This window comes from Delphinus delphis, chromosome 8 (genome assembly GCF_949987515.2).
Source record: "Delphinus delphis chromosome 8, mDelDel1.2, whole genome shotgun sequence".
Classification (NCBI taxonomy): Eukaryota; Metazoa; Chordata; class Mammalia; order Artiodactyla; family Delphinidae; genus Delphinus; species Delphinus delphis.
The window spans coordinates 102,120,277-102,132,204 of NC_082690.1; the positions used below are offsets into that span (position 1 = coordinate 102,120,277).

General features: G+C 41.4%; 1 protein-coding gene across 2 annotated transcripts in view; it reads left to right on the forward strand.

Annotated features, from left to right (window-relative positions):
- RTN3 (reticulon 3) overlaps nucleotides 1-11,926 on the forward strand; it is a 62,198-nt gene extending 50,272 nt beyond the window's left edge. For both annotated transcript variants that reach the window (XM_060019095.1, XM_060019096.1), the window contains 6 exons: nucleotides 3,192-3,399; nucleotides 5,353-5,491; nucleotides 5,932-6,001; nucleotides 6,481-6,527; nucleotides 7,830-7,888; nucleotides 9,747-11,926. In XM_060019095.1, the coding sequence (XP_059875078.1) occupies nucleotides 3,192-3,399; nucleotides 5,353-5,491; nucleotides 5,932-6,001; nucleotides 6,481-6,527; nucleotides 7,830-7,888; nucleotides 9,747-9,792 (569 nt within the window). In that variant the 3' untranslated portion in view covers nucleotides 9,793-11,926. The remainder of the gene's footprint in view (nucleotides 1-3,191; nucleotides 3,400-5,352; nucleotides 5,492-5,931; nucleotides 6,002-6,480; nucleotides 6,528-7,829; nucleotides 7,889-9,746) is intronic.
- The last annotated feature ends 2 nt before the right edge of the window (nucleotides 11,927-11,928 follow it).

The window sequence follows — 11,928 nt, forward strand, 5'->3', positions numbered from 1 at the left end:
TTAAAGCTTACTGAAAGAGAGAAGGATGGGAAACGAAGGAAAGAAAACACGTTAAAAATAAGGAATTTGCTGTTTTAAAAAGTCTTACACTGACGTAGTAAGAGCAGTTGAATAAAAGTAGAAGAGAAGGGCTTCCCTGGTGGCGCAGTGGTCGAGAGTCCGCCTGCCGATGCAGGGGACACGGGATCGTGCCCGGGTCCGGGAGGATCCCACATGCCGCGGAGCGGCTGGGCCCGTGAGCCCTGGCCGCTGAGCCTGCACGTCCAGAGCCTGTGCTCCGCAACGGGAGAGGCCACAGCAGTGAGAGGCCCGCGTACCGCAAAAAAAAAAAAAAGTAGAAGAGCAAAAGAACATTTCATGGAATCGAACCATTGCAGCCTCTTGCTGGTTTCCTGGTTATGAAATAAACACTAAACCTAAGTCTAGTGGCTTCACATTTTAAACTCTCGGCACCTGTCTCCTTTCTTGCTTTTCCTACGTGTGTTTCATCCTCCTAACTCTCCCTCAATGTGTGCAGACTATGCCTGTTTCCTTCGTTTGATATTGTGTTCTCAGAATCCTTGGTCCACTGTACTTGCTAGGAGTTCGGTGCAGAAACTGACTAGTGTGAGAGGGGTTATCAGAAAACAAATGAAGGTTGTGATTATGCCATCTCTTGGTCATTAGCTTAGTTTAGCTCATGTTTAAGGATTCAGCAACAGCTATGAAGAGCCTGCTGTGGATAAATAAAGTGACAAGCGCCCTGACGAAAAATAAGGCAGAATGAGGAGATAGATGAGTGATAGAGAATGAGGAGGAGAGGATGTGAGAAAGGGTGGGCAGCCTCTGAGGCGGTATCCCATGCACCAGGACCTGAATGGGGTGAAATCGTGGGAAGTTGTGGTCAAAGAGCATCCCAGAGGTTTGTTGTATTGACCCATCTTTTCCCAGCTTTCCCTCTGTTATCCCCCTTCTAATCGGGATGTTCCTGCTTCTAGCCCACACCACAATTCTACCGTTGTTTTTAAGGCCGAGCCCAGGGCCTTCCATACTGTTATGCAGCTTGTGTACTGCACACCTATAGGGGGCACCAGTCACATGTGTTCTCACTGTAGGTTTGACTATTTCGTCACGGTTTTCCAGCAGATGGCAGTAAAGTTCACGAGGAAGGGTGGCTTCTTCTAATTTGCACAAAGGTAGATTTGCATTTAGGCTTACGTTTTTATGCCTTTTTCCTTCTCTAATACATTGAGGTTTTTTTCTTTCTAGGCCCAGCCTTATCCTCTAAGCTTTTCTCTTTCTGTCCTTCTTTCAAATATTTCAAACTTAAAGAATTGTAAGCACAGTAAGAAAAACTCCCATATAACCTTTCCTCTAGTTCACCAGTTGTTAACATTTGACCACTTTTGCTTTCACTCCCTCCCTCTCTCTATAGAACATGTTTTTTCCTGAACCATTTAAGAACTGCTTGCAAATGTCCTTCCCCTTTATCCCTAAATATTTTGGAGTATGTTTCCTTCAAACAGAAACTGTTTGGAATTGTTTTGTGTAGCCACAGTATATTTATTGAATTTAGGAAATTCAACATTGATACAGTACTTTTATCAATTATATAGTGTACATTCAATTTTTTTCACTTGTCCCAGCAATGTTCTTTATAGCTGTTTTTACCCCCTTATCCAGTCTATGATCACAGTTTGCATTTATGTGTTGTCAAGTCTCTTTACTCTCCTTTTTTTTTAATGTTAGAGCTTTTTTTTTGCGGTACGCGGGCCTCTCACTGCTGTGGCCTCTTCCGTTGCGGAGCACAGGCTCCGGACGCACAGGCTCAGCGGCCATGGCTCACGGGCCCAGCCACTCCGCGGCATGTGGGATCTTCCCGGACCGGGGCACGAACCCGTGTCCCCTGCATCGGCAGGCGGACTCTCAACCACTGCGCCACCAGGGAAGCCCTCTTTACTCTCCTTTAATCTGAAAAAGTTCTTCAGCTGTTTCTTGTCTTTCGTACCACTGATATTTTTGAAGCATACTGGTCAATTGTTCTGTAGACTTTTCTTAAACTGGTTTTATCTGGTGCTTTCTCATTAGATTCAGGTAATATGGTTTGGCAAGAATACCATTGAAGTGATGTGCCGTTCTCAGTGCATTACATCAAGAGGCACATGGTATCTGTTTGTTCCACTAATAAGCATTCTGTGTTGAAACTGTTCTTGTAGCCATATGAACTGTGACATACATATGTGGATTATAGTTAAAATTTGAGTGTTTACCATGTGCTGTGTACAGTGCTAATAAGCATTCTGCATACATTAGCTTTATATGTTCCTTAAAACAACTCTAAGAAATAGATGTCACTTTCTTCATTTTATAAATGAGAAAACAAAGGTTTAGAAGGGTTAATTAAGGTAACATGGCTAAAAATTACCAGAACTCAAACTCCTGTCTCTCCAATTCCAAAGTCCTTACTCTTCTTTAAAAGCAAAGAGTAGCACAGAAGAAACTTGCATAGGGCTATTAGTGTTGAAGTTAGACTTCACGGATTGAAATTCAAATGTTGTGTCATTGCTAGATTGGAGGTAATTGCTAGCCCTCACACTCGGAGTTTTTGAGGTGTCTTTAAGGGGAAGAACTTAGATTTTTCCAGTTTGGATTTCCCAACCATAAGACCCACTTGCCTGAGACAGTCTTGGTTTATACCTGTTTCCTAAGTTATTAACAGTGTCCCCATTCATTTTCAAAAGTATCATCGTTTAGTAATTATATGGTCCCCTACCCAAAATCCTTCCTTGAGTTCTCTTCAGATCAACATAGAGACTGGTGTTTCATTGTAACCAACGCTAACAGAACTTGGTATGTTTTTATAAGCATGGTTTGCTTAATTTAGTCAACAGCAAGATTTTCCCACAGTTGCTCTACTGAAACATTTAAAGTAAATGATATTTTACCCCACCGTACTTCAGTAGCCACGACTAAAAAGTCAGTTTCTAAGTTTCTGTAAACCTGTCCAGAAACCAAAGGTACCTTTGGCAGTGTGAATCATCATCCCTGATGTAATTTGATTTTCGTTTATCATTGTCTTCAGGCGGGGGTGCACCTGTAATTGAACGCGAGGGTAATGCTTCTCCAGTGTGCAGGACACAGCCAGGGAGAACAGTCCTAGCCTTGTGGCTCATGGGTGTCCATATAACTTACGATCCGTTTTCCTTTGGCAGTGCACGACTTAATTTTCTGGCGAGATGTGAAGAAGACTGGGTTTGTCTTTGGCACCACACTGATCGTGCTGCTCTCCCTGGCAGCCTTCAGTGTCATCAGCGTGGTTTCTTACCTCATCCTGGCTCTTCTGTCTGTCACCATCAGCTTCAGGGTCTACAAGTCTGTCATCCAAGCTGTACAGAAGTCAGAAGAAGGCCATCCATTCAAGTGAGTTGAAGTATCACAAGTAACACTCTACAATTTAGGGAAGGGATTCACTGAGGCTGGGCAGATCTAAGTGAGACCTGATTAAAACTCAAGAATTATAGGGCCTACTGCAGCCGATCGGTGGCCTGAAGCATCAGCTTGAGACCACCTTGTGAAGTGAACACGTTGGGAGCCAGGGACTTTTCCACAAACTAGAGGCTCACCACAAAAGACTGTCTGAATTCCTGAGCAGGGTCGGTAGGGAAAGCAGAGCATCTAGGACAGCACTCAGATGGGGTCCCAAGTACATGTTTAAGCCGCCACGTAGTTAACTCTTAAAACAGCCTTGAAATCTTGGTGTTGAGGCTGCATTCTTGGCGATACCAGAACTCAGTGTGTTTACTCTTGGTTTTATTACTGATTTCCTTCCTGTCTCTCCTTTAGTTTCCTTAATACCAGGGGCAGGTCTTGATTAAGTCGGGAGGTCATGCATTTCTAGAATCCAGTTGCTAACCTTTCCTACTGTGCTATGACTTTAACAAATGTTTTCCTCACGCTTTTCCTCTTGAAAGTCTTAGACCATAAAAACTTTAACATCAGCAAATGACAGGGTTTTTTTATTTGTTTGTTAGTTTTTAATTTACTTTCAAAATGACAGTTTTTTAAAACCTCTTCTCATGGAAAAAGAAACACTTCTGTGATCTCTCAGAACTCTGACAGAACAGGTGTCTGGCTGCCGCGCTGGTCCTTGTATTTTCTCCTGGTGAGAATAGAAGCGATAATTTAAACGATATATGACATTTAAAAAGTTATTTGCAAATTAGTTTTAACAAACCAACAGTTGTTGGTTGGCGGAGTGGGTAAATTTTACTGTTTTGCCACAAGTTCCAGTGTGCTAGCAGGGCTTTTTTCCCTTTTGCGTGACACCGTTGTGGATTTATAAAATGTGTTTTGCTAAGTTGTATTAATTACAGCATCTAATTTTTATAACTTTTGTATTTGGTAAATATTTTCTTAAAAAATAGGAAAGAAAAACATGTCTGTTACTCTTCTGTTTTTCCCACAAGACTATAGGCTCTTTAAGGCAAAAGCAGTTTTATCTTTCCTGATATCGCTACACCTAGCAGAGGGTCTGGTACTCAGTAGGCGCTCAGCACGTACTGAGCGAATGAACAGATCATGAGCAGATGGTTGTATCTCAATTCTGTAATGCGTCTGGGGACAGAACCCAGGTCTTTTTGGTTTTTTAACAAATATTTTATAATGCCTCCTTTATCATTTTGAAATGAAATTCATAGATAATATACCATACAATATACCATATAATATAATGTTATATAATATACCATTGTATGGTATATTATATAACATATATAACAACATTTTAAAAATTGATCATTATTATGAAGAGTGATAAATAGAAAGCCATTGACAATAAAATAATATGTATTCCAGTCAATATTTAATTGCTTGGACATAACTACACCAAAAAAAAAAACCCATAATAAAGACTTGCACATACATGTATAATCTCCCTTATAGGTGTGATTTTCTAAAATGATGGGAAAAAATCTTGGTAAGGTTTTAGCGTAAACAAAACACAGTTTTAGACAATTCAGGATATGTTAAAACTGTGGGAAAAAATACTTTGCTTTTATATGTTCTGGGCTCTTGATAAGTATAAATAGGTTCACCTTCGTGAATATCCCGTGAGGCAGTAAAAGTTATGCAGGACATAGGGCAGTTCTTTTTTGTGCATGACACTCCCACACTGCAGGCATCTGGCAGCTTTGTCTCTGCCCACTAAATGACAGTGGTGCCCCCACCCCACCCCATGGCAGCAGAAAATGCCTTTGCAGATCTGCTAAAACACACCCTTTGGGGCATTTCACACTCTAAAGAACTTCTGTGCTAACAGAAAGAGATCTTCTCTTGCCATGTCAAATGTGTGACTGTTGTTTCTTCTTCTGGAAGAGCCTACCTGGATGTAGACATCACTCTGTCCTCAGAAGCTTTCCATAATTACGTGAACGCTGCCATGGTGCACATCAACAGGGCCCTGAAACTCATTATTCGTCTCTTTCTGGTGGAAGATCTGGTTGACTCCTTGAAGGTTAGTTGCCTCTACAGCTTTTGGTGGTGAGGCTGAGGAAAATCAGGGACTAGGTTATAATTCAGAGGAAAAGCAGTTAATAGGGTTTTGTCAGACAAAAGCAAATGTATGCTTTTCTCAATCAACCTGTAAAAATGGGGACAGGAGTTAGTAAAGGAGGTACCTCTGCGCCTGGAGAACTAACATCAGAACAAGGCTAATGTATTGATAATTGACAGAAATGCAGTTACAGTCTGTTTGGGGGCCTGAGAGAACTATAGAATTCTCTTATGCACCCTCAAATGTATAGTACAAATGAGGTAACCTTCATTTTGAAATTATTTATGGCATACATCACTAAATTTATGCAGACTCAGTTAGCTAGAGAAGAATGGCATCAATTAACCTGAACTTTGCGTTACGATTATTCCTGCTTAACCCTCTGGTGTTGGCCTTCACAGCTGGCTGTCTTCATGTGGCTGATGACCTACGTTGGTGCCGTTTTCAATGGGATCACCCTTCTGATTCTTGGTAAGATGGCAAGGAAAATGTCTCCAGGCTCTATGAAGTAATTGGTAAGAGTAAGAGCAAAGAGATTGTCAGCATTGCTCCAGTCCTTCCACATTGGCCCGGCCTTTAACGTCCATAGAGACCTTGACCTCAGAGGAATCTGTGTTTATGGCCACAGGTTTATTAAATGGTCCTGCCTAAAAAGAAATATCCAGACAGCTAGAAATAAAGGAGAGTTGTCTAGATTTGGTTTAAATGTGGGGATCTTATTTGTAGAAATCATTTCCATAATTTGGAAATTATTTGTAGCACAAAGAAGGAAGCCTGTGTACCTGTATCTAACTGTCCCTAATTGAGAGCTCTGGCCAGGATTTCTCATATTGAAGAAGATCAGTGTTTCCCTATATTTTATGAGGAAACATGTTCCTGTTACCTATGTCTTGAGACTTTGTGACCATCTCACATTTACACTTGCCATGTCTCATGATTCTGTCTTACAGCTGAACTGCTCATTTTCAGTGTTCCAGTTGTCTATGAGAAGTACAAGGTAAGCATTTGTCTGTTTCTAATCAGATATGCCAGTTGATGTATGAGTAATTTTAGTTCATTTTTTAGGCATTGAAAGTTCAGAGCAATCCTTTTCTAACCATTTTTACAGTCTAATTTTATAGGTCAGGTGCCTGTAAGAAACTGGTAATAGTGGTTTCCTTTAAGGAGAGAAGCTGAATGTCTAGGAGAGATAAGGGTAGGAAGGGAACTTATACCTTGCTGTGTGCCTTTTGAGGGTTTTTTTGGTTGTTGTTGTTGTTTTTATTTGGTTGCGCTGGGTCTTAGTTGCAGCAGGCGGCCTCCTTAGTTGTGGCATGTGAACTCTTAGTTACGGCATGCATGTGGGATCTAGTTCCCGGACCCAGGGATTGAACCCAGGCCCTCTGCATTGGGAGCGCAGAGTCTTATCCACTGCGCCACCAGGGAAGTCCCCACCTTTTGAGTTTTTATCACATGGATCTGTTCCAAAAAAATAAGCTGAAAAAATGCTTAAGTAGAAGCTGGTGTCTAAAAAGAAACTTAAACTGTTAAGGCTATTGTGGGAATCCATCAGTATGAACAGATGTTTGCATTGTAGAGTGATGTATACAGAGTATACTAGATGCTATGAGGTTATTCTTGATAGATTAAGTCATGCATCAGCAGAGTTTTATTCATGGCTTTTTTTTTTTTTAATTTATTTACTTTTTAATTTATTTTTGGCTGCGTTGGGTCTTTGTTGCTGCGCCCGGGCTTTCTCTAGTTGCGGCAAGTGGGGGCTACTCTTAGTTGCAGTGGCAGTCTTCTCATCGTGGTGGCTTCTCTTGTTGTGGAGCATGGGCTCTAGGCACACAAGCTTCAGTAGTTGAGGCACACGGGCTCAGTAGTTGTGGCTCGCAGGCTCAGTAGCTGTGGCGCACGGGCTTAGTTGCTCTGCAGCATGTGGGACCTTCCCGGACCAGGGCTCGAACCCGTGTCCCCTGCATTGGCAGGTGGATTCTTAACCACTGCGCCACCAGGGAAGCCCTATTCATGGCTTTTTGATATTAAATGAATTAGTCTCACCCAGGAGTAAAAACACATTTCTGATTACAGAATATAGATTAGACACACAGTTTCTAGTATTCAGAAAATGCTATATACTCCAGTGTCTCTGAAGGAAATACCTAGCAAGTACTTTTTAAAACTGAGCACTATTTTCATTTTCCAGAATATTCCATAGTGTTTTTAAAAAATGGTTAAAGTAGACAAAGACAAATTACCTTCAGGAAAATTGTTAATCTGTGTGTTGCCACAACTGAGTTGCTTTTCTTCGTTAAAGATCCAGATCGATCACTATGTTGGCATCGTCCGCGATCAGACCAAGTCAATTGTTGAAAAGTGAGTATGCTTAGGTCCCACATTTCATCGTGACATGTGCTTCTTTTCCCCCAGTTATTTTTAGTCTCCTGTGTAAAATGCTAATGCCAAAGAAAGTAATTTTTACCCTGGGGAAAAAGAAAACCTTGGTTAATAGTTTGATTTTACTAAAAAGTATTTCATCTGCTTCTTTGTAAAGCATGCCTTGTATCTTAGACTAAAAAGGATCAATGGAGTTAGGACCACTCTGCCTTGTTGAACCGGTTTTTAAATGTTCGTGGTTGTCTACTCACCTTCATTTATTTTCACAAATATCAGTTTTATTTTATTTTATTTATTTTTTGGCCATGCCACGCGGCATGTGGCAAATTAGGTAATTAGTTCCCCGACCAGGGATCGAACCCACACCCGCTGCAATGGAAGCGTGGAGTCTTAGCCACTGGACCAAGAGGGAAGTCCCCAGTTTTCACAAATATCAATTTTAAGCCAAACTCTTCCCTCCCTTTTCAGAAATAAAAATTTTAGTAAATCAGTATATTAAAGTTCAAAGCTACCTCTTTTTTCTGAGACTATCAAATCCTTCTGTTTTAACCACTTTAATATTTAAATCAAGTATAAAATGTTGGTAGACATTTTCATGACTCCTTATATCACAGAACTGTTTTTCTTTTTTATTTTCAATTATTTGTAACAAACACTATGGAACCCAGCACTTTGAATTAAAATGTTAATATTTTTCCATATTTTCCATGTTTTCTTCAGATTTTTTTTTTTTTTTTTTTTCCTGTACGCGGGCCTCGCACCGTTGTGGCCTCTCCCGTTGCGGAGCACAGGCTCCGGATGCGCAGGCCCAGCGGCCATGGCTCACGGGCCCAGCCGCTCCGCGGCATGTGGGATCTTCCCGGACCGGGGCACGAACCCGTGTCCCCTCCATCGGCAGGCGGACGCTCAACCGCTATGCCACCAGGGAAGCCCAGATATTCTTTAAGAGACAAAACATCACAAGCATTTAAATCCTCTTTGTGCCCACTCCCACCTTTCACACCCCAAATTTTAGTGCTTTTTCCAGCTTTGATAAGAGGAAATCTTGACTATATCCAGACAGCTCTGGCTTGATGCCAGGATCTTTACCTGCTCTTTTGCTTTCCTAGGTAGACGTTGGAGGTCAAGCCAGACAAGGGCAGTTAGGACAAATTTGTATATGGTTGCTGTTTACTCCTCATTGTAAAAGATGATCATAACCTAGCTTTAAACCTGAAGTCTTGATTAGCCATGTGAGCTGATTTGGCCCACTCGGTGGGATGTATCGTTTGTGGGGAGTAGCTTTGACATTAGCTGAGGGATGTGAATGTCCCTTGGTACCCTTAGTGATGGGTAACCTCAGTGCAGAAAATAAAGGACAGCTTTAGTGTCCTGTGAGGGGCGGGGAACTATTGCCAGCCCCTGTAGTTTTTTTATGTGTGACCTTGACCCTTGACTCCTGGTTCCTTCTGTGACACTAATGGGTAACCTGGCATTCCAAGAGAAAGGGGCTCTTGCACTGCCATCACGTAGAGCACAGTCAGCAGGCATTATGCCTAGATACATCTCATTCTTCTCTGGAACCCCCAGTGAAGGAGCCAGGAGGTTCAGGCAGTGAAAGAGGACAGGCAGCAGGCACAGCAGCAGGGAGGGGGACGGATCCTGGTATACTCCTCAGCTCATCCCAGGCCAGACTCGGCCCCTGCCACTTTTCATCCAGAGGAAGCCCTGTGGAAATGGGAGTGTTTTTCACATGGCTCTGGTAAATCCAGGAGTGTCTTCTAGCATCAGTGTTAAAATAAAAACCTAGAACTAATGTGTATATTTTCACCCTTTTTTTTTTCCTTTTCCTCAATAGGATTCAAGCAAAACTCCCTGGAATTGCAAAGAAAAAGGCAGAATAAGTACATGGAAACCAGAAATGCAACAGTTACTAAAACACCATTTAATAGTTATAATGTTGTTACTTGTACTATGAAGGAACCGTGCTCAGTGTCAGCTTGAGCCTGCATTCCAAGCTTTTTTTTTTTTAATTTGGTGTTTTCTCCCCTCCTTTCCCTTTACCCTCAGTATCAAGCACAAGAATTGTTGGACTTAAGAAAGAACTGATATCTTAGAACCCAAAAGAATAAAGAAAGAATCAAATTAATAGGATAATGATGGTGGAGCTTTACCTGTAGCTAGAAAGGAGGGGAAAGATTGGAGGTAAAGGAGAAAATGGAAAATAAAACACATCTCTTGGGTTCTTCTATTCAAATTTCAAGGACTAGTCAGTCTTACATAGCTTTCCATCATAGTTTTGCCCTTATTTTTAAGTTAAGAAATAATGATTAACTTATAAAGAAATTATCTGGGGACAAGAATGGGATTCTTTCCCTCTTTGTTGTTGTTGTTGTTGTTTTGTTTTGTTTTTTGCAGCCCTGTGATCCCATCTTCCTGCCCCACAATGTGAGCAGCTACCCCTAATCTTCTTCTTCTTCATTTAACGATATAACTTTCAACTCTATGAATAACTTATAGTTGATAGTGATAATTCCTGATTCTCAGAATGCCATCCGATAACCAAGAATGAAAATGGAAAGTAGGATGAGGAGGAGTGCACAGGGGTGCTGCTGCGACTCCCGCTCCCCCTTAGGAGAGGAAAGGCTCCGCCATGTGGGACGGTGGGGCCTGTGTCATTTCTTTCGGACACGAGTTCTGAGCTTTAGTTTGAGAGCTTATTCCTGAATGGGCTTTCCTCCCTCTTTCCTACCCTCAAGTTTAATAAATATGGTTGTACTTTTCTTATTATAAAATAAATGTCTGTAACTGCTGTACACTGCTGTAAACTTGTTAGAGAAAAAAATTAATCTGCATGTGGGCTCCTCAGTTATTGGGTTATTGTAATCCTGTCTCAGTCCATGGTGGGGAGACATTCTCGAGAGGTGAACTACAGAAACACAAAGGCCTTTTTTCTCTTTTATCTTTTCCTCCTGCACATGGTACATCTTTAACCTGTGCTCATCGTTTTCCCCTAAGGACCAAAGCTGAGCTGGCTTGAGAGGAGATTGTGTCTGTGGTTAAGAGGTCACAGATTAGTGTAAGGAAGTGCATTTTGTGATTCATAGGGAGTTTTAACTTGGAGGCTAGCTTATTGGGTGTGTGTTGTTTGAGGGTTCCTTTCATTTTCAGGCACATAAAATGTCTTGGCATCTCTACTGTGGTACAGGGTACCTTTTGAGAGTGTTTTCCAAGAAGCTTTAGGTAAGGGTGATCGGGCAGGGCCAGATTGTGTTGACAGGCTCCGTGCACAATTAAAAGACAACAAAACAGTTCACGTTGACATCAGATGGAGGGCGTTTGGGAATCTTGGATTCCCATTTGAGACTTATAAGTGTCTTGCTCCCTTTCCAACATGAAAATTCAGTAAATTTGAAAGAAAATCATCTGTGAGTTCCTTCAGGTTGTAACTCATAGTCGTGATAATCCAGAGGGAATATGCACTGGAGATTTTAAAGGCTACAATCTTTGACGGTCCCAAAGCGGTGCAGCTCTGTAGAAGGTAGTGTAAGGAAGTTTTCCTTCTACTTTGTTGAGGAAATTACTTAGGAATTTAGACGGGTAAAAGGTACCCTTGCCTTACTCCACTCGCTTATTTTCTTAGCCCCCTTTCCTTTTGAAATGTTTAACTGATTTCATGTCATAGTAGGGAATGCATTCTCCATCCCCATCCTTTGCCCTCCCAGGAAGTAAGTGTACTGATCATCTTTTGGGGCTTCCCCTCCAAAGGACCTTTTTCTGCACTGGAAGCCTCCACACCTAGCTCTTTGTTTTATTAGTGCTGTGTTTAGATTAATTTGGACAGATCTTTGTGCCACACAAGAATTTTTTGTTTTTTTAAGAAAAATCTATAGGTGAAAAATTACTAACGAAACCGTGTGTGCGTGTATGTGCGTGCAACATAAAAGTACAGTAGCGCCTAAGGAGCTTGAATCTTGGTTCCTGTAAAACTGCAAATTGATGTGGTATTAATAAAAATCATAATAATAAAAAAGAACACA